Here is a 19,667-nt window from a genome sequence, read left to right on the forward strand (position 1 = left end):
CCCTGGTTCTATTCTGCACTGATTTACTGCCTTGTGCTGAACTCCACCAGGGCCTATGACGCCCACTGCCTCTGCACACTTTCTCCTCCAACAACATCCAACTCTCCCATCTCTTCATCTCCTATATAAAAAAGTCCCTTCTTGGGGTTACCTTTTATGGCAGTCTGCTATCCAAATACATCTTCCTTGGTGTCCTTGCTGCTGATGAAACCGTGTCTGTTCTGCGCATGGAACCACCTGACTGGTCCCTAAACCTCTGTTGCCATGACCTCCTTGTCCCCACCAGCAGGTGCCCCTGCTCCCTTCTTGTGGGCGGGTGGGCATAGGCGGGGGCACTGCGGTGTGGGCGGGGGTATTGTGGAGGCCCCTGCTGGGTCTCCTCTCCACGGCTCAGGATTGCTGTCACTCTGATCGGGGACAGCTATGGCTCCCCCTGGAGGGTGAGGGTCATTGGGCTGTGCCGGTGGGGCCGGTCAAGGCTCTCAGGGCCCCCCCGTCAGCTCCTGCTAGAGAGTGCACTCCAATAGCATCTTTTGATGAGAAGTTTTAATTTTTTTAAACTGCTTTATTAGGGATATAATAACATGTACCAACGACATGTTTAAAGTGTACAATTTGATGTTTTGACACATGTATATCTCTTGAAACCATCCCACAAGCCCATGAACATATCCATCGCCCCCGAAGTTTCCTTCTGCCCTTGGCAATCATCCCTTCACCTTTCTCTCACCCCACCCCAGACAAAAACTGATGTTCTCTGTCACTACATTAGTTCGTATTTCTAGAATTTTATATAAATGGAATTATACGGTGTGTACTCTTTTTGTGTCTGACTTCTTTCACTCAGCTTAATTATTTTAAGATGCATCCATGTGCATTAATAGTCCATACTACTGTGTGCGCATACTACAATTTGCTTATCCCCGCCCCCCCATGCTGATGGACGTTTGGGTGGCTTCTGGTTTTTGGCTAGGACACAGGCAGCTGCTTATAAACATTCACAAACACATGTTTGTGTGGAGATACGCCCTCAGTTCTCCTGTGTAAATATCAAGGAGTGGAACACCCAGATTGTATGGTAGGTGTACATTTAACTTTAAAAAAAAAACTGCCTGGCTGGCACAGTTGAGTGAGGGCGTGACTCAGGGTTGTGAATTTGAGCCCCACGTTGGGTATAGAAATTACTTATATAAAAAATTTTTTAAAAACCTTAAAGAAAAACCTGCCAAAATAACTGTACCATTGTATTTCACCACCAGCAGTGTATGGGAGTTCCGGCTGTTCTGGATCTCTGCCAACAGTCGGTACGGTCACTCTTTTGAACTTGAGGCATTCTAATACATCTGTTGTGGTAGCTCGCTGTGATTTTGACTTGCGTTTTCCTAATGACTAAGGATGCTGAGCAGCTCATTTACTTCCCATCTATCTTCTTTGGTGAACCGTCTTTCTTTTCAAACCCCTGCCCATTTTGAAAACTGGGTTGTTTGTTGTCTTATTGTTGAGTTTGCATCTTGAGAGTTCATCGCATGTTCTGGATACAAGTTGTTCATCAGGTAGGTGATTTACAATTATTTTCTGCCGGTCCGCTGCCTGTCTTTTTATTCTTTTGCCAGTGCCTTCTACAGAAGAAGCTTTTAATTTTGATGAAGGCCAACTTACTAATTTTTTCTTGTATGGATTGTGCTTTTGATGTTGCTGCTAGAAACTCTTTGCCATTCCCCAAGTCGCGAGACTTCCTCCTATGTTTTCTTGTAGAGGTTTTATGAGTTTAGATTTTACAGATAGACCTTTGACACACTGCAAGCTAATTTTTGCTTATGCCATGAGAATAATAAGTTGTTAACTTTGATGAAGCCCAATATCAATTTTTAATTTTCTATTTAGTACTTTCCATGTCCTAAGAAATCTTTGCCTTCCCCAGGCGCCTGGGTGGCTCAGTGGGTTACAGCCTCTGCCTCTGGCTCAGGTCATGATCTCAGGGTCCTGGGATGGAGACCCGCATCGGGCTTTCTGCTCAGCAGGGAGCCTGCTTCCCCCTCTCTCTCTGCCTGCCTCTCTGCCTACTTGTGATCTCTCTCCCTCTCTCTTTCAAATAAATAAAACTTTTTAAAAAATGCTACAAGAAATCGTTGCCTTCCTGAGGTGGCTAAAATATTTTCCAGTGTTTTCTTTAAAACGGATAATGTTTTTAGCCTTTACATTTAGACCCATAATCCATCTCAAATTGGTTCTTACATATGGTACAAAGTAGGGTGGAGTTCATTTCCCCTCTAGCATTCCAGCATCATTTGTTGAAAATACTTTCTTTTCCCCACTGACTTGCTTGGATGCCCATCAGTGGTATTTTTTACAAGACAAACTGCAGTTAAAAATCTACTCTGAGCAATATCCTCTCTCTTTTTTTTACTCCTTGATTTACGAAACACTTTCCGAGACGCTACGGTAGACAGGCAGTGTGTTAGGAACAAGGGATACGTGGGTGAAACATGGGTGAATAAGAACACGTGTCCTGCCCTCTGGATGGTTCTACCCAAGAGAAGAAGTAGTCATCCAAACACACAAGCACGGAAGGTAGAGAAAATGCTGCAACAGAGATTCTGTTCTGTATGGGGGCGGACAGAGGAGGGAGAGATTGGGTTTTTAGGGGCATTTCGGGGAAAGTATCTCAGGGAAGGAGATATCTGAGCTGTTCTTAAAGGAAATGTAAGAGAATGAGGGAAATTTAAGAGGTACATACAGTAGATAGGGAGGCAAGGGGAGCACTTTGAGCAGGGGGAACAGCATAGGCAAGGAGACAGGATGGGAAGCAGCCGGGAAATTGTAGGGGCTTGTAAGTATTTGCTGAATATATTGGTCTGGTGCTCATTCTGGACTGGAGATCCTTAGTAACTTTCCTCTGCCAAAAACAGGGTAAATAAATCCACAGCTTTCAGCATGTGCCCTCAGTTGGTGGGAGGGTCTTTAAATTGTATATTTTAGAGAAGGCCCTCTGTCCAGAGAGTCTCTATCTTTCATGAAACTCTAGGACAGGTGTCATCACCTCCATAGTAAAAGTCAACTTCATTCGCTACAGCTTTTGGCTACATTTTTGCTACAGCTGTTTCTAAGGGAAACAGCAGGAACTTACCACTTCATTGATGGCTTTGATGAGGAAAAGACCATCCTTGTAAAAATAGAACAGTCTAGCAATGCCTGAAACAGAGAAGGTAAGGCAGACAAATGAATCAAAGAACTGGAATTTTAGATCTGACTTTCTGAATTATCAGCTTGCGCTCACGGGTCCTTAAGCCTCCTCCTGGCCTCTCGGTCTCCCTGGCTTCCTCCACCCCTGACTTGACATGTTCAGGCTGTTCTCCCTGCTGGGTTCTCTCTGCCTACCGTGGCCCATCCTCTGGTCCCGGAAGCCTCTGTAAGACACTCCTAACTCGCTCTGACACCCATAATCCAGAAAGACAAAGGCAAAGGTCCCATTGTGGGCGAAGGTCTAACTCAACCCAATAAACCACCACAGGATATCTGCTGCAGGACCACAGATGTGCCAGGGACAGCCATGCATTACACTGAAGTCACACAGACGTGAAACCCAGCGGATGTAACGCAGTGTGATAAAATACAATCCTATCTTTAGACCAAATTCCTCTTGAATTCAACGTTCCCCCTCTAGCTGTGTCAAAAAGCACACGCTCAAATTAGAGAAGAGTTTCCAAAATAGTACCAAGAACACCCCAATATCCCTCAGCTCACTTCCCCAATGATAGCATCTTACAAAACCAGAGTATGATTTTTCCTTTCATTGTAACAGCCCGTGCCTTGGTTCAGACCTTCATCATTTCTCTCCTTGATGAAAGCAACAGTCTTCTTGGTCTCTCTCCCTCCCTCTTTCCTCCTTTCTCCCTCGCTTCCTTTCCTTTCTTTCTCTCTCTATCACTCTCTCTGTCTTTCTTTCCCAACAGAAGATAGGTTTATTTGGGGATAGTACAGAATTGCAGCCCCGGACAAGCCAACTACTACACAACTGCATCTCTTTCTCTCATTTTGACTCACCCCTACCACGGCACCCTTCCTAAAACACCAGTCTGGGCGGCTCACTCTCCTGCAGTGCACTGTCCTCCTCAACACTGTCTATGGCTCTGGGTACTCTCGTCCCCATGAAGGCCTGGTTCAGCGTCAGGCTGAGGGGAAGAAACGATCCCTACTTTATTCGAGCAGCGGGATTTCTGAGTGCCCAAAGGGTGTGAGCTCCGGGTCCATGCTGGCTGGGCAGCACCCTGCCTGTGCTACTCTCCTTCTACATCATCCCAAGTAAGTTATTTAACCTCAATGCCTCAGTGGCTTCTTCTGAAAAACAGGGTTAAGAAATTCTACTTACCTCCCAGGGCTCTTGTGAGGGTTGCATGGGTCAGCTTATGAGCAATGTTAGACTAGTGCTTTGCACACTATCATGGTCTGTGTGTGTGAGTTAATACTATGTGACCAGGGAGAAGGCTCCAGGTCTGGCCCCACCCATACCTAGAAAGGAGATTATATTGGAACAGTCTACAGATAACTATATATTTGGCTTAAAAAAAAAAAAAAAAAAGAGGAAGAACATGTACCCATTTCATCCACAGGAACAATAAGTATTTCACTCCCCAAATCTGTGGCCCAGATGGAAGTGACATCCACCTTAAGTTTCTCCCAACCATATACTCGTTTGGCACTGTACAGATTATAGATGGAGAATCCTTTGGCTCCTCCAATAAAGACATAGTCTTGGGAAATCGCCATACAATTTGGCATTTTGTTGAGCTGAGGAAACAAAAAAACAAAGGAAGAAGGAATGATTTTCAGTTGCCACCATCTGCAAGAACGTGAGCTAACTTTGCAAAGAGGCATGTGGGCCCTTCCTAGGTAGAATACCGCCCCCAAACAGTGCTTACCTAAGTATTTTGCCCAAGCATCAGGAAAGTCATAGCATTCTACTTTTAGGAGAAAATAGCCAGAGAAAACAGCCAAATTGAGAATAAGTACACATTTACAAGACTAACCATGACCACAGGTCCTGTGATGAGTAGACAATTGTCCCTGTTCCCTGTACTTTTATCATCTAGAATGCCGTGGAAACGCTGAGACACTGGCAGATTCCCAATCATCAAGCAAGAGAGTGATTAAAGTATTCAGAAGCATTTTTAAATAACAACAGAATATAAAAGACTTTCTGTATAATCTCCAACTAATCAGAATACCCATTTCTTCCAAGCAATTACTAGATCAATTTTTTAAATTAATTAATTAACTAATTAATTAATTAATTTAAACGCCATGCTACTTGCTGGGTAGAGGGACCATTAACCATGGCTGTCTCTTTTTTTTTTTTTTTTAAGATTTTATTTATTTGACAGAGATTACAGGTAGGCAGAGAGGCAGGCAGAGAGAGAGGGGGAAGCAGGCTCCCCGCGGAGCAGAGAGCCCAACACGGGACTCGATCCCAGGACGCTGAGATCATGACCTGAGCTGAAGGCAGTGGCCCAACCCACTGAGCCACCCAGGTGCCCTACTAGATCCATTTTAATCAACATCAGCAAGCCTAGTAATCTTTCAGAAATGCACCTGTCTTAATGAGGGAAGGTTCCTTGTAGGAGCTCCTTCCCTGGATCAGGCATTTTCATTTATCAACACTCTACTGGGAAACAGGGACTCCTGGTCAGCACCTCCATACCTTGCTTTCTATAAGTGGAGCGTAGATGGTGGGCTGGGTCTGGCTGAACTCAACTTTCCTCCGTGCCTCCCTTTCCTGGATAACGTCCCAACACTTGTCAAACAGAAGGTTCACCATCTTGTTGATCATGCGGTAAGGCTGTGGCAGAGGATCCACCTCCTCACCCAAATCTATGAAGACATAATCATCTTCATCATCCTTCGGCCAGTCCTTCTCTGTTGGGGATGGCACCTCGAGCACCCCCTTTCTCATAAAACTGGAGACTTGACTTCCTCTGGGGGTTGACATCACAGAAGCTGGTACTGGGAGCGTCTAGGAAACTTGGAAAAGCTGACAAAGGAAGCAAGCAGAGGTCCTTTGAGAAAAAAGAGAAGTTACCAGAAGACAGCACATCTCCCTCTCTAGCACAAAAATCCCTGGGAACTATTTATTCTAGAGACTGGTGCTTTCCTTATTTATCACGGGACTGTTAACAAATTACTAAAGTATGCCCTTCATATAATAAGGATATCAGCAGAACTGGGTATTAATGAGTCACATCTTCCAGAATAGCTCAAGATGATGGGTGCTATGGCACAGGGAGAGGAAATGTGGCATCCTTGTCTTTCTCCAGCTCCTGCTCAGAGAGTGTCTGTCTGGGTCCCACCTCTCTCCTACAACTTAGGTCTTCTCTTCCTTCTTGCATCTCTGCAAGTGGCTATGGCCAGGCCTGCTGGGTAGTGAGCCAGAACGGCTCTCCTTCCTTCCCCTCGACTCTGACCAGATGCCATCCAAGCACTTCGAATCCTTGCCGTCTCGTTTGGTCCTTTCTCTCTAGGCCCACTGCTTCTGACTGGCAGTTCTGTAGACAGAGAGCCCATGGCCTGTGAGATTTTTCTAGGGCCTCTAGAAATGTTTGAGACTCGGGGGAAAAAATGGACTAAAACAAAACGAAATCCCCAAGAAATGAAAATAATTAAACATTCACAAAACTATCACAACTTATCAGCTCCAGGTTGTGTGTGTGCATAACATTTCAGTCCATAGAAAAGAACAAGTAACCTGAACTTCATCGAACTCAAAACTGTACAAATTATAAAAAGGCTCTCAAAATCACAGGTAAATAAAGGCATTTAATGTGGCACATGGGGTCCATTCTGAGATGATTCACATGTAGTGGAGTGGGGGTCTTGCATTGTCAGAGCACTGGGTGGGGGGCATGGAACCCTTGTAGAAATCTACTGCGATCCTCTTACCTCACCCGTTAGGGTTCATCTGTGATGTTTCTGGTGCATAGCCAGAGGAGCTAGCTGAGCCCCAATATGACAGAAGAGAGTCACCTGAAATCACGGGTAGGAACAGTAAGCTGAACTCACACCAGGAATAATGCCGGTTTCCACCGAGGAGAATGGGAAGCCTCATAATTCACAAACACTGGGTGAAGTGATCAGAAGTTCTTGCCAAGCAAGGGAAAAATTAGCCCTGGAATTAACGTTGCTCTGGTACTGCTAGTCAAATCTTAGAAGTGACAAGATAAAAAAATTGCTAAGTAACTTCATGGCATACCAGAGCAAACTCAACAATATTTATAGGAAAACAGAAATATCCAGCATCCAATGAAATAAATATCTGGGATCCAATTTAAAAAAAAAAAAAAAAGACCGGGCATGCAGAGGCAAGAAACTCACAAAGAGAAAAGTCAGGCAACTGAAGCTGACTCATCATCAACGCACTTATTAGAACTAGCAGATAAAACAGTTATAAATGGGGCGCCTGGGTGGCTCAGTGGGTTAGGCCGCTGCCTTCGGCTCAGGTCATGATCTCAGGGTCCTGGGATCAAGTCCCGCATCGGGCTCTCTGCTCAGCAGAGAGCCTGCTTCCTCCTCTCTCTCTCTGCCTGCCTCTCTGCCTACTTGTGATCTCTCTCTGTCAAATAAATAAATAAAAATCTTAAAAAAAAAAAACAGTTATAAATGTATTTCATGTGTTTAAAAACCAAGAGGAAATGTTCGCTAGAGATGTGGAAGAAACCCAAACTGAACTTCCCAAGATGAAAACTACAGTGTCTAAGATGAAGAGTACATTCGATCAGATTAATCACAAGCTCTTCAGAGCAAAACAAATTAGATGGACAGAGGATTAGGAAATTTGAAGATACAGCATTAGAAACACTTAAACAAAGAGAGAGAGGAAAAAAAGATGAAGAAAGGTGTGGGAGTACCTGAAGTAGTCTAATTTAAGTGTGATTGAAATCCCCAAAGGAGGGAAGAGGCAAAAAAACAAAAACGAAACAAAACAAAAAACCCTGCAGAAATAGACAAAATATTTCTAAATTTGATGAAACTGTAAACTCACAGATTCAAGAAGAACACAAGCCCTAAGCAAAGGAAACATGAAGAAATCTACACCAAGGCGCATCATGGGCAAAACCCTTGATAAAGACAAAATTTGATGAAGACATACCCCCACGCACTGCGAGTGTGCTTGGGCTCTGCTCCCTTGTCTTAATTCTATGCAACCCCCCGCCATGTCCCTGAGCATTCCTCTCTCTCAAATAAATAAATAAAATCTTTAAAAATATATACTTGTTTTTAAAGATTTTATTTATTTATTTGACAGACAGAGATCACAAGTAGGCAGAGAGGCAGGCAGAGAGAGGGGAAGGGAAGCAGGCTCCCCACTGAGCAGAGAGCCTGATTCGGGGCTCGATCCCAAGACCCTGGGATCATGACCTGAGCCGAAGGCAGAGGCTTTAACCCACTGAGCCACCCAGGCGCCCCCAAAATAAATATTTTTAAAAAATAATTTAAAAATAACCATACGGTATGTGGGTCTTTATTTGTAATCCTCCCCCTGGCCTGCAAATGTTAAGGGCAGGCCTGACCAAGGGAATAAAGGTTACAAAAATAAACTTTTTGATTGTAGGGGGTATATTTCGTAATATTACTATTATAGAGCGGGTGGGATTCCATGTCTTCAAGCCCCAAAGAACCAACGCTCAGTGCTGCAATTTCGCCGGAATCTATTTCGGCCTCAACTTTGTTCATAGTAGCCCCTCTAGGATTTCCTCAGGTGGCAATCTTGAGTTCTTAACGATCCGCACAGAAAATTCTCCCGCTTTACCTGACTCCCCATGCTGGAAATACATGCCACGTGTTGGGTTATCTCTGCTCTATTTCCTACCCCAAACTGGAGCTGGGGTTGCTCAAGGGAAACCGAGGTACAGAGGTGGGTCACGATTAGGCCCCAAAGTCCCCAAGCAAAACCTCAGGGGACTCTCCATTCGGGATGCCGCATGGGGTTCCGGAGTGCTCAGGATCTCCGGAAAGGTCAGAGGCTGGGGAGATCCCCCACCCCGCGTCCTCCTCTAACAGATCCTAGATGTCAAGGAGCATCGGGAGATTCCCCCCCCGACCCCGAGTCCCCCTCTAGGAGACCCTAGATGTCGAGGGGCCTCCAGAGACACGCGGGGAACCGCTGAACCCAAGCGGAGAAGCCAAGTTTCCGCTCACCTGGGCCGGGAGCGTGGCGTCGCCTTAGTAACCACCACTTCCGGTCCCCACCGGAAGCCCGCGAAGTCGTTCTAAGGAAGGCGCGCCCGCCCCCACGGGGGAGGGGAGACTGAGCTTCTCCCGAGGGGACCCGGCGAAGCCCTTGAGGACTCGCGACTGAACTCGGGGCGACACGTGGCCTCGGGCCGGAAGCCATGGACACCTTCATCCGCTTCACCAACCAAACGCAGGGCCGGGACCGACTCTTCAGGTGAGTCGGGTGCCCGCGACCTCCACCCCCTTCCCAGTGCTGCGACCTGAGCCGGGTCTCGGGTCCCCCGGCTTCCGGAGGAGGGGCTCGCCCTGTGGACGGCGGCAGGACGGAGTTCGGTTCCGGAGCCCTTCTCGCAGGCAGCCTGGCGGACCGGACCCCGCCGTCCGCCCGAGCCTCCGCGGGACAGCCCGGTGTGTGGCCCCGCAGCCGCCCGGGGCCCTGACCGTGTTGGACCAGTCCAGCAGCGTTCCTCTAACCTGGGGAAGGCCGGGACCTCTCCACTCAGCCTTCCTCCCGGCACTTTAAAATTTTTTTTAAAGATTTTATTTTTTTAAGTAATCTCTGTACCCAAGGTGGGGCTCGAATTGGCAACCCCGAGATGAAGAGTCCGCGGCTCCACCGCCTGAGCCAGCCAGGCGTCCCCGGGATTTGTTTTTTTTTTTCTAAGATGAACTTTGGGCTGACATTTGTGACCCGGGAAGCCAGCCATTTGGTTGTGGCTTCACATAATCCATGAAATGCTTACGGAGAGACAGAATTTGTATTTATCTACTATTATTGCCCGGTCTATCTCATTGAGATTGTAGGGCAGGAAAAATTCTCCCCCTACCCTCAACGTCTTTCAACTAGACTAAGAATTACATTTACACGGAACAGCTTCACAGGAGGGGGAGAAAAGAAAAAGGTGCGTGCACAGAGTCCCATATTTGAAATTCAGACCTAGAGAAATGACCCAGGCAGCCACTTTTTATACATTTTAGACAGACAATAACATTTGTGAGGAATTGACAGGATAAAGAAAACAGGTGTTTGAGAGCTGCATTTAGGAGGGAATCCTGAACAGGATTTAAGCCGATGTAGCAGGATTCCGGAAAAAAAAAGTAACGAGGTTGTTTCTACAACTTTCTCCGTTTTAAAGCCCCTGTCTCTGGTGATAAGGATGTCTTTTGACTTCGGTAGTACAGGGAGGGTATCTTTCACATGGGAGATGTGTTTCCTGCTTTCTGGGGGACAGAGGATGGTCTGAGTGTCCCTGCACCAGCTGTTTCTTAAGTAACTTTCTTACTTAAAATAATCAGTGTGCCCGAGTGATACACTTTGGGGTGGCTTACCCTTGGCTGCTACACTTCCCCTTTCTGAAACTTTCCTGGACGTTTCCTACATTAAAAGTTGAGCTGATAGATGGCCCTGTCTCGTTGAACCAGCGACTCAGTTCTGACAATAGGTCATTTTAGTTAAACTCATTTCAGGAGGTGGTGATGCAAGAGTGTTCTCAGAGTTAGGCCTGTGGTTCAGATAATCAGGTAATAAGGCATTTCGATGAAAACAAAAGAAAAACAATGATTCATGATCGGATCAAATTACACACCAGTTTCTGAGTTCTGAGTATAGCCAGTCAAGGATTTCTAGTTGGCAGGTTTAAAGGATCTTTATATCAAGTGAGGGCAGGCAGTGGCCATCTGTCAGAATTGCTTGGTTTGTAGTTTGAGTGTCTCTGGTGATCATTTTGAGTGGCTCACAGAGCACCAGGCATGAAAATTGCTCATGTGTGAGCTGTTGTGGTTTTTCTAAAGTTCACATCAACTTGTTCATGCTCCGTGTGCAGGGCTTTAGGAAAAAGGGCAGTTTTAGTTACTTATGATTTTCTTTCTTTTTTTTTTTTTTTAAAGATTTTATTTATTTATTTGACAGACAGAGATCACAAGCAGGCAGACAGGCAGGCAGAGAGAGAGGAGAGGAGGAAGCAGGCTCCCCGCAGAGCAGAGCACCTGACGCGGGACTCGATCCCAGAACCCTGAGATCATGACCTGAGCCGAAGGCAGCGGCTTAACCCACTGAGCCACCCAGGTGCCACTACTTATGATTTTCAATCAAGAATATAAAAAATATTAGTTTGGAAAATTGTAACCAAGCATTGGAAGAAACTAGAAGAAACCAGGACCTAGTCCAGTTCATAAAAAATTGTTATTTGAACCTAATATCCACAAAGTTGTGTTATTGCAACATAGTTTTGTTTTTGTATCATCAGTTTCATTTTACCAATTAAGACTAATTAAGACTAATTTCTTTGCAAAAATATATCTAGTTTGGAGAAACTTGGCCTGGTTATTTACATAAGTGCAGCAAAAATACTGCTTAATCATACAGGCCTTTTAAAATCTGCTTTGCTGGAACTTTTTGTAAGGAATCTTTTTGATTCCAGAAGTCAAGCCAAAGACTTGCCTTCAGCTGTCACCTTTAATACCTAGAGATTAAGGCTAATTCCTCTCCTCTTGAGGTCCCCAAAATATCCTGAGGTTTTTGCACCTGTCAGGAGGTGACTTACTCACCTGGTAGGGCTCCTGGGAACCTGGTAAGCAAGCTGTCAGACTCTTTTTCCAAAGGGCTTTACTGGCTCCATAGATCATCCTTAGGCCTTCAAACTGTCTAGTCATATCTGAGTTAAAGCCTGTCTCCCAAATGTGACATTCCAGTCACAGCCTTTGAACATAACCCATGCTTCCAATTGTGTCCTGTCACAAGGAGAGCAAACTCTTACTGAACTTGGCCAAATAAATATGTTGTCAAAAATATATAAGAATTCATTGGGGAGGGTATGTGCTTTGGTGAGTGCTGTGAAGTGTGTAAACCTGGTGATTCACAGACCTGTACCCCTGGGGAAAAAAATATATGTTTATACAAAATAAAAAATTAAAAAAAAAAAGAAAAAGAAAAAAATATATATATAAGAATTCAGTGGGTGTTTTTGAATTCTGAAGGGATCAGATAGGGAGAAAAAAGAAATTGTTGTAAATCGTAGCTTACTTAAGAGAAGAAATTTTCTTAAATCTGGAAAACAAAACATTAAAAATTTATCAATATTTTAAGCAAAAATGTCACAATTATAATTATCCTTCTCAGTTCATTTAATCCCTTGTTATTTTTTCTTGATCTGCTTTAATTCAGTTCTCCTGTTAGTTCCAGAAATTCTTTCCCAGTTCAGTTTTATGGTCTTAAGGTTATTGGAAACCTGTATTTGTCAAAGTTCCTTATTATGAATCTCTCAAGATCAAACACATTTGCAGGAAGCTTTTGTAAAAGGATCTGAGTAAAAATGTAAGAATGACAAAAAAGTTTAAAATGGCCATGGTTGAAGAGCTGATTCAAGTTTGTCAGGGAGGAAGAATTCCTGTTCCCTCAAAGATCCTTCTAGACTAAGAATCAAGTTGACCTGAGACAGATTAAAAAGGGAAAATCAGATTTAACAGGTGTACACAGGGTGTCCACATAGACATGAAAATTCCAAAGACAGGAAAAATGAGGGGTGTTTTGTGTGTGTGTGTCTGTCTGTCTGTCTGTCTCATGCTGAGCTAAGGAGAAGGGAGTAGAGGTCTGGGATTTCAGAGGAAAGGAATGCATTTTACAGTCCTAAGGAGAGCAGATACTCGGTAATGAACTGTTTGCCCTACCATACCGATGGGTCATTCAGATAAAATTTATCTCTGCTAATAACGCTCTTGCTAGGAAAGACCCTCAGTTTAGATTCTATGTAGTTAAGGGAGGGGCAGAAAGTTCTCTTGAGCGGCAGGATCTGAGAGTAGTAGGATTAGGAAAAAAGTAACAAGGTTTGCTTCTACAACTTTCTCGGTTTTAAAGCGCCTATCTCTGGTGATAAGGATGTCTTTTGACTTCCTTAGTACAGGGAAGGTATTTTTCACATGGGAGATGTGTTTCCTGCTTTCTGGGGGACAGAGGAGGGTCTGAGTGTCCCTGCACTGGCTGTTTCTTAAGTAACTTTTATTTAAAATAATCAATGGGCACATTTGAGGGCAGCCTGCTCTTGGCCGCTGCAAGATTCTGCGTGTGAGATAGTTCTGTGAACTGTAGAACCAGGCACTGTGTGGAGAGCACCAGACAGGGCTGATGCACCTCTGCGGTACCTGCTATGCTACTGGAAATACTGAACAGAGGTTGTGCTTTCGTACTAATTAGTTCATGATGTTTCTTTTAGAAATTTGGTTGATTCTTGCTCAGTAGTAAAGAAGGAATAATTAGGGTTGTGGTTTCATTTAACAGCTTTCCCTTCTCTTCTGAGTGTGCCAGGGCTGACACAAACAGGCCAGTGTGCAGAGCCCTGATCATGAGATTTTCCAAAACCGACTTGATGCCAGATTTTGTTCTCAATATGTTACCACTGTTAATCCATTTAACCCTCATCACAACCCTGAGAGGTAGAGATTCTAAGTGATTCCCATTTCACAGATAGGGACACTGAAGCGGGAGGTTAATAGGAACACAGTGGCAGAGCTGAGCTTTAAATCCACACAGGTAACTCTCATGCCCACCACCATGGTAATGACCAGCCCCTACCACTGTAGTAATTTATTTGATAGGTTTTTTTTTAAATGGTCGCACTGTGTACAAGCTTCATTAAAAAGAAGGCTTCAAATGCAGTGCACTTGGAATGTACCCTGCAAGCTTCATTAGGGAGGTTGGTTAGTAAAATAATTGTTTTAGATATACTTTTCACCAAGATCTGAGATCTCTAGGATTCATTTCCCAAGCCCTGTGGTTATCTATAGCTCCTGTGAACTAACTGGCATTCATAAAATAATACCTGGGTTTTGGACACGTTGCTGCTATTAGCCCAAATCTGAGAAGGGGACTTACTGGCATGACCGACTTGAGCCCTATAGCCAGGAAACTGCTTTAAAAATTCTTCTTACTTCATCCGCAATAACAGTTTCTCCATTTCGGAAAATGTGCCCCATTTTTATTGAGAATCATATCTGTAGCCTGAAGGGATTCCAGTGCAGTTAGAGGCTTGTGGGAAACAGGCAGCCACTTCATTAAATGGATTCCAGTGCGTTTAGATGTTCGAGCATGTGTCACAGGATTTTTCATGGGTTCCATTGCTGTTAATGAGGCAGTGTTACTTGTAGTCATAATAATGATCACTTTACTGGCTACTATTAAGCAGGAGTCCATATTTATATAAAATCCTAACTAGTTTTGTTTTTTAAAAAAGATTTTATTTATTTATTTGACAGAGATCACAGGCAGGCAGAGAGAGAGGGGGAAGCAGGCTCCCCGCGGAGCAGAGAGCCCACTGTGGGGCTCGATCCCAGGACCCTGAGATCATGACCCGAGCTGAAGGCAGAGGCTTTAACCCACTGAGCCACCCAGGCGCCCCCAAATCCTAACTAGTTTTGAAAGACAAATGTAAAAACCTATCTCTACATATTCATGCATTGGTGTGTGTTTAATCCTTTTGCAAAAAATTCACAACCGAACTTTTCGTTCAGTTCTGGTTGGAGTGTGTGTCTGATCACATAAGTAGTTGGCGATAGGTACAAGGTTCATTTTAGAAATCGGAAAAATCGTTCTACACAGGAGAAAAGAAAGACTAGGGATTGCTGCAGATTTGGTATGAGGGAGATTTTTGTGCCATTTCCACTGTGCCTCTACCCATTTCTCTGTGCCAGCAACAGGCCATTTGAAGGGCTGTTCACTGTTACCTCACCGTTCTGTTTCATTACCTTTGTGTCACATTTCTGCCCCATGTTCTGCCCTTTAGCCCCGTGGAGTGAATGTTACAGAATTGTGCTCTTGTAAGAGCCACTTATGTGAGAACTTGTCTTGGAAACTTCGCTTTTAGCAACACGTGTTCCTCCTTTCTTTACTTCATGATTCAAATTTCATTTGGCTTGTAAATCATTCTCTTCATTTTTTTTTTTTCCATTCCAGAGCCACTCAATACACATGCATGTTGCTTAGATACTTGTTAGAGCCTAAAGCTGGCAAAGAGAAGGTGGTACTGAAGCTCAAGAAACTGGAGACCAGTGTGAGCACTGGCCGCAAATGTAAGTACCCTGTCTCGTGAGGGACAGTGGCTCCCGGTTTCAGATCGTCAGACCCTGCAGTTCACAAAATACTTTCTAGATCGTTAATTTTTTTTTTAAGATTTTATTTATTTATTTGACAGAGATCCCAAGTAGGCAGATAGGCAGAGAGGGGGAAGCAGGCTCCCCGCTGAGCAGAGAGCCCGATGCGGGGTTCGATCCCAGGACCCTGAGATCATGACCTGAGCTGAAGGCAGAGGCTTAACCTACTCAGCCACCCAGGTGCCCCCCAGATCTTTAATTTCTAATCCTCGAGGTTTTCTGGTGAAGTCGACCAGGAAGGCTGCCCTCTCAAAAGGAGAGGCCAAGAAGACTGAATGTTTGCTGCAGACTGTTCACAAACACCCTCCTTTGTGCACAGTTGGTGCTACGCTGTATCTTTCTGCTTAATCATAGCCTGTGTTAGTTAGCTCACCTTTAGTTCTTAGAGTTAGGCAATGTCTTGGCCATCCTTGACATGAGCTTCTGCCTACAGTAGGTAGGCAGAGAGGTTAGAATGGAATGTAGACATCCCATGTTGAACAATCATTTTTTTTTTTTTTAAGATTTTATTTATTTGACAGACAGAGATCCCAAGTAGGCAGACAGGCAGGCAGAGGGAGAGAGGAGGAAGCAGGCCCCCCGCTGAGCAGAGAGCCGAAGGCAGAGGCCCTAACCCACTGAGCCACCCAGGCGCCCCTGAACAATCATTTTGAGCACCTACTTTAGGTATAGCTGAGCTTTACGAGAGAAATAAGATTGCATTGTATAAATAATGATACAAGATTTAGTGCCAGATATATTAGCTAGGATAGAAGCGGGGGAAAAGATTTGGGAGGCGGTGGAACTTGAGGTATAGCTAAGAGAGAAAGGGAAGGAAGGCCTTGAAGGGTGATTTCCCCTGCGAAGGCTCAGAATTGTTAGGAACAAACCATTGTATTAGGAGGTCATGAGGAAACTAGCTTGACAGAGCACTTAGGTTGTCGAGTGGAGGGATGTTGGAGGATAGGACCAGCTGGTTTTGGATGGCTTTGAAGGATAGGATTAGCAGTTTTCAGAATTTTTAGTATGTTAGAGCTTACAGGTCCTTTAGAGGTAAGGTTCTGAAGTCTGGAAAGGACTTACCCAGAGTCATTCAGCCAGTTGATGCCAGAGCCAGAACTGGAACCCAGGATAGTCCATTACACAATCTGGTTTGTGTATTTTTGATAAAATCATACCAGACATTCTCGTGAGATTATAAGTCTCTTGAGGGTAGCTACTTTTGAGCATTTGCTGAGTCTAGGATATAGTCCTTTAAGTAAAGTACTTTTTTTGTATTCTCCATAATGCGTAGGACTATAACTCCTTCCGGGTAGGTGCTCAAGACATACCTGTTGATTGCTACACCCCTGAGGAACTGAGTTACATGTTCAGATGAGGGTATACCTTGCAGTGGTCGATTTAATTCAAGTAGGAGTCACTGACGACAATATTAATGGTTTCCTAGCCACTAACTCCTACTGTCTCTACTTTGTCTTCCTGAGTAGGGAGCCAGAGGGGGATTGGACCACACAGATGGCAAAATGATAATGATGTTTTATAAGAAAAGCCATCTTTTGTTTGGAAAGTAAATAAAATCTAAGGCATTAGACTCGCCAAAAGATTGTTGGCATCTGAGTCAGAGAAATGGCCACAGGGAATCAAAGCTTCTTGTGTGCAGAAATAAATAAGTAAGTAACTAAATAAAGTTGCATCTAAACTTCCTGTTATAGAACTTTTCTTCTAAAGATGTATAACTGGTCATATTCGGATGTCGCAATCCACACTCACGACTGACCTTGCCTGAAGGGTGTTGTAAGCCAGTGTTAAGCTGTTCACTGGAACGAAGGTGGTAACATTATTTAAAGAATCACTGTCTTTTGTGCCTGCCAGGATCATTTTCGGTGTCCTTAATATGCTGTAAAGCCCTTCCTGATTCCCGAGCGAAGACTGAGCCTCACATAGTAGTCAACACACCAGTGCTGGCCTCCCACCCCAATACAGGGCTTCTGCCTTCATATGATATAGTAATTCGATACTCGTTAACCATTGTGGGTTCTTCTCACAGGGTTCAGATTAGGCAACGTGGTACATGCTGTGCAGGCGACCCAGGAGAGCGTTCACGCCACTGACCTGGTGCCCCGCGTATGCCTGACGTTAGCCAACGTGAACCGTGTGCTTTATTTCATCTGTGATACCGTCCTCTGGGTGAGGAGCGTAGGCCTTGCCTCCGGCATTAACAAAGAGAAATGGCGAATGTGGGCTGCCCGCCACTACTACTATTGTCTGCTGCTGAGCCTGGCCAGGGACCTGTACGAGCTCTCCCTGCAGATGGAACAGGCTGCACGCGACAGGGCGAGGGCGGAGCAGTCACTGTCTCAGGAGCCTCTTGGGTACAGTGTGGCCGATGAGGAAACAGAATGGCTCCAGTCCTTCCTCCTCCTCTTGTTCCGATCTCTGAAGAAGCAGCCTCCCTTGCTCCTGGACACAGTGAAGAACTTCTGCGATCTCTTGAACCCCTTGGACCAGCTGGGGATCTATAAGTTCAATCCTGGCATCATTGGACTTGGAGGTCTTGTGTCCTCCATAGCGGGCATCGTCGTCGTGGTGTATCCGCAGATGAAGCTGAGGGTGCGCTGAAGCGGTTTCGGACGGAGAACGGCGCCTGCTTGAAAGACAGCGTCTAGGGTGCGTCTGCGTGAGGCACAGACCGCGTCAAGCGGCACTTAAAGACTTGTTCGTGGGAGCATTTAGCGACTAGTGGTGTGAGCAAAGGTGGGGCCAAGAATGGAGAATGGGGCACGCGAAGAGTTATAGGTGTTTTTTAGAGGGCTGGAGTGGCTTCTGAATTTCTGAGTATTTTCCTTTCGTCTAACATTTATTGAGCATCTTACGCTCATAGTGGGAGCTCATTGTTTGCTAAATGTATAACGATTGAAAAAGGCCCAAACAGTTGAAACATTAATATACAGCAACCTTTGGGGTGCGCCCCTCACTGCTTTTGTGCAACTACCGTAGGTCTGACATCAGCCCTCTCTCAGACCTAGTAAAGACCTCTTCCTCCTCTGACCAGATACCACCCCCCCACCCCCCCATAGGGCTTCTCCCTCGAGGACCATGCCCCCCCCCCCACAGCCTTTCATCATGGCAGTCCTGCCCTTCCTCTGTCCAGAAGTACAATCAGAAAAGCATCAGGCACCTTCGTGGTAGAAATGGTGACTTTAGGGAGTGCAGCGAGAAAGCAGATATCAGAAGCACGTAGAAAGGACTGGGGGCCCCTAATATGGGAGGTCATGACAGGTGCCTGTGGGTAGCCTGTGACAGATGAGGAAACCGGTTAAAAAAAACGGACCTGCACCTCATTCCTCAGACTCCAAATCCAGTGTTTTTCAAGGATAGTTCATCGCCTTCCTGATTGAGTGGAGGTATGAGACTCCTGTGTGAAAAGCCTTTTTTAGAACTTTGTTAGTGGTTTATAGAAAAATTAAAGCTGTATCTAGATTCACCAGCCAGATTTTTTTATTTAAAGTCATATAACAGTTCGGGCACTGCTACGTTAATTTTCAACAACAGTTACGCAGTTAAGAAATTTCATGAGTACTCTGAACAGAGGAGCACCACCGTTTTCTATGAGAAATCAGACTTCATATGTGTGGGGCGGTTGGGGAGTGGAAAAGAGCAATGAGGAAAAGGCCATTTATTCATGGTCCTACTTCCCATCTTGGCTGTTGAGTTCTATGTTGATTGCAGATCCCCTGATTTGGGGGAAGTGAAGCAGAAAAAGATTGCCGCCAGGTGGGAGGGTCAATGTCAGTCCTATCAGTGAAGCCATTTCACTTACCTGAATGGAAATGACAAAAGAAACGCGCGCTAAATATGTTTCCCATAAATGTGAATGAGATTCTTAAAAAGCAGCTCAGGTCCTTGGCGCTCATATTTTTCAAGTGTTTAATCAAAATACTTCGGTAATTCTAAGTGAATTGAAAGCTGCTAGGTCAGGGCAAGTAAAAAGTTTGAGCAATTAATTTTACTTTGTCCAGATCCTCTACTGTCCTAGATTAATTATGTCCAATAAATTTCTAGACAAAAGAGACTCCAGTATCTGAGAGTGTGTCCTGGGAATGAGGAAGAGCTGAAAGGGGGGCGAGTCAGAGGTGATCAGGGGGTACACGGCTGGTAGAGCTGCTCTGGTAAAATGAGCTCTTGCCTGGAAGATCCACGCCGAGGAGGAGGATGAAGAAAGATTTAGCCTGGAGCAGCGGGGTGGAAAGAGACCCCTGAGGGGCTCTCATCCAGGACGGCGTCTCCTGTCTCAGCTCTGACAGGTGGCACTCGGGCGTCTG

At 45.0% G+C, this 19,667-nt stretch overlaps 2 protein-coding genes across 9 annotated transcripts in view; one reads left to right on the plus strand and one right to left on the minus strand.

Annotated features, from left to right (window-relative positions):
* Positions 1–9,252, minus strand: part of WDR93 (WD repeat domain 93) — a 44,688-nt gene extending 35,436 nt beyond the window's left edge. For 2 of the 6 annotated variants that reach the window (XM_045067183.1, XM_004763745.3), the window contains exons 1-4: positions 9,190–9,251; positions 5,699–6,028; positions 4,596–4,788; positions 3,128–3,192 (exon numbers count right to left, since the gene is read on the minus strand). In XM_045067183.1, the coding sequence (XP_044923118.1) occupies positions 3,128–3,192; positions 4,596–4,788; positions 5,699–5,986 (546 nt within the window). In that variant the 5' untranslated portion in view covers positions 5,987–6,028; positions 9,190–9,251. The other 4 variants (XM_004763746.3, XM_004763743.3, XM_004763744.3 and 1 more) reach the window with 4 other exon arrangements.
* On the plus strand, positions 9,244–19,417 carry PEX11A (peroxisomal biogenesis factor 11 alpha). Of its 3 annotated transcripts, XM_004763747.3 has the most exons (3): positions 9,244–9,439; positions 15,170–15,285; positions 17,393–19,417. In XM_004763747.3, exons 1-3 carry the CDS (start codon positions 9,384–9,386, stop codon positions 17,962–17,964), a joined length of 744 nt encoding a protein of 247 aa, XP_004763804.1. In that variant the 5' UTR covers positions 9,244–9,383; the 3' UTR covers positions 17,965–19,417. The 3 variants fall into 3 exon arrangements, with proteins under 3 accessions (XP_004763804.1, XP_004763806.1, XP_044923119.1); XM_004763749.3 differs by lacking the exon at positions 15,170–15,285 and having other exon boundaries at positions 9,265–9,439; XM_045067184.1 differs by lacking the exon at positions 9,244–9,439 and having other exon boundaries at positions 17,218–19,417.
* Positions 19,418–19,667: the final 250 nt, after the last annotated feature.

The sequence above is a fragment of the Mustela putorius genome, unplaced genomic scaffold (assembly GCF_011764305.1).
Source record: "Mustela putorius furo isolate JIRA1106 unplaced genomic scaffold, ASM1176430v1.1 tig00003875_pilon_pilon_pilon, whole genome shotgun sequence".
In the NCBI taxonomy this organism is placed as follows: Eukaryota; Metazoa; Chordata; class Mammalia; order Carnivora; family Mustelidae; genus Mustela; species Mustela putorius.

Coding starts and splice junctions, on each gene's coding strand:
- PEX11A (XM_004763747.3), top strand. CDS start 9,384: ATGGACACCTTCATCCGCTTCACCAACCAAACGCAGGGCCGGGACCGA. Junction 9,440..15,169: donor GGCCGGGACCGACTCTTCAG/GTGAGTCGGGTG, acceptor TTTCCATTCCAG/AGCCACTCAATACACATGCA. Junction 15,286..17,392: donor TGTGAGCACTGGCCGCAAAT/GTAAGTACCCTG, acceptor TTCTTCTCACAG/GGTTCAGATTAGGCAACGTG.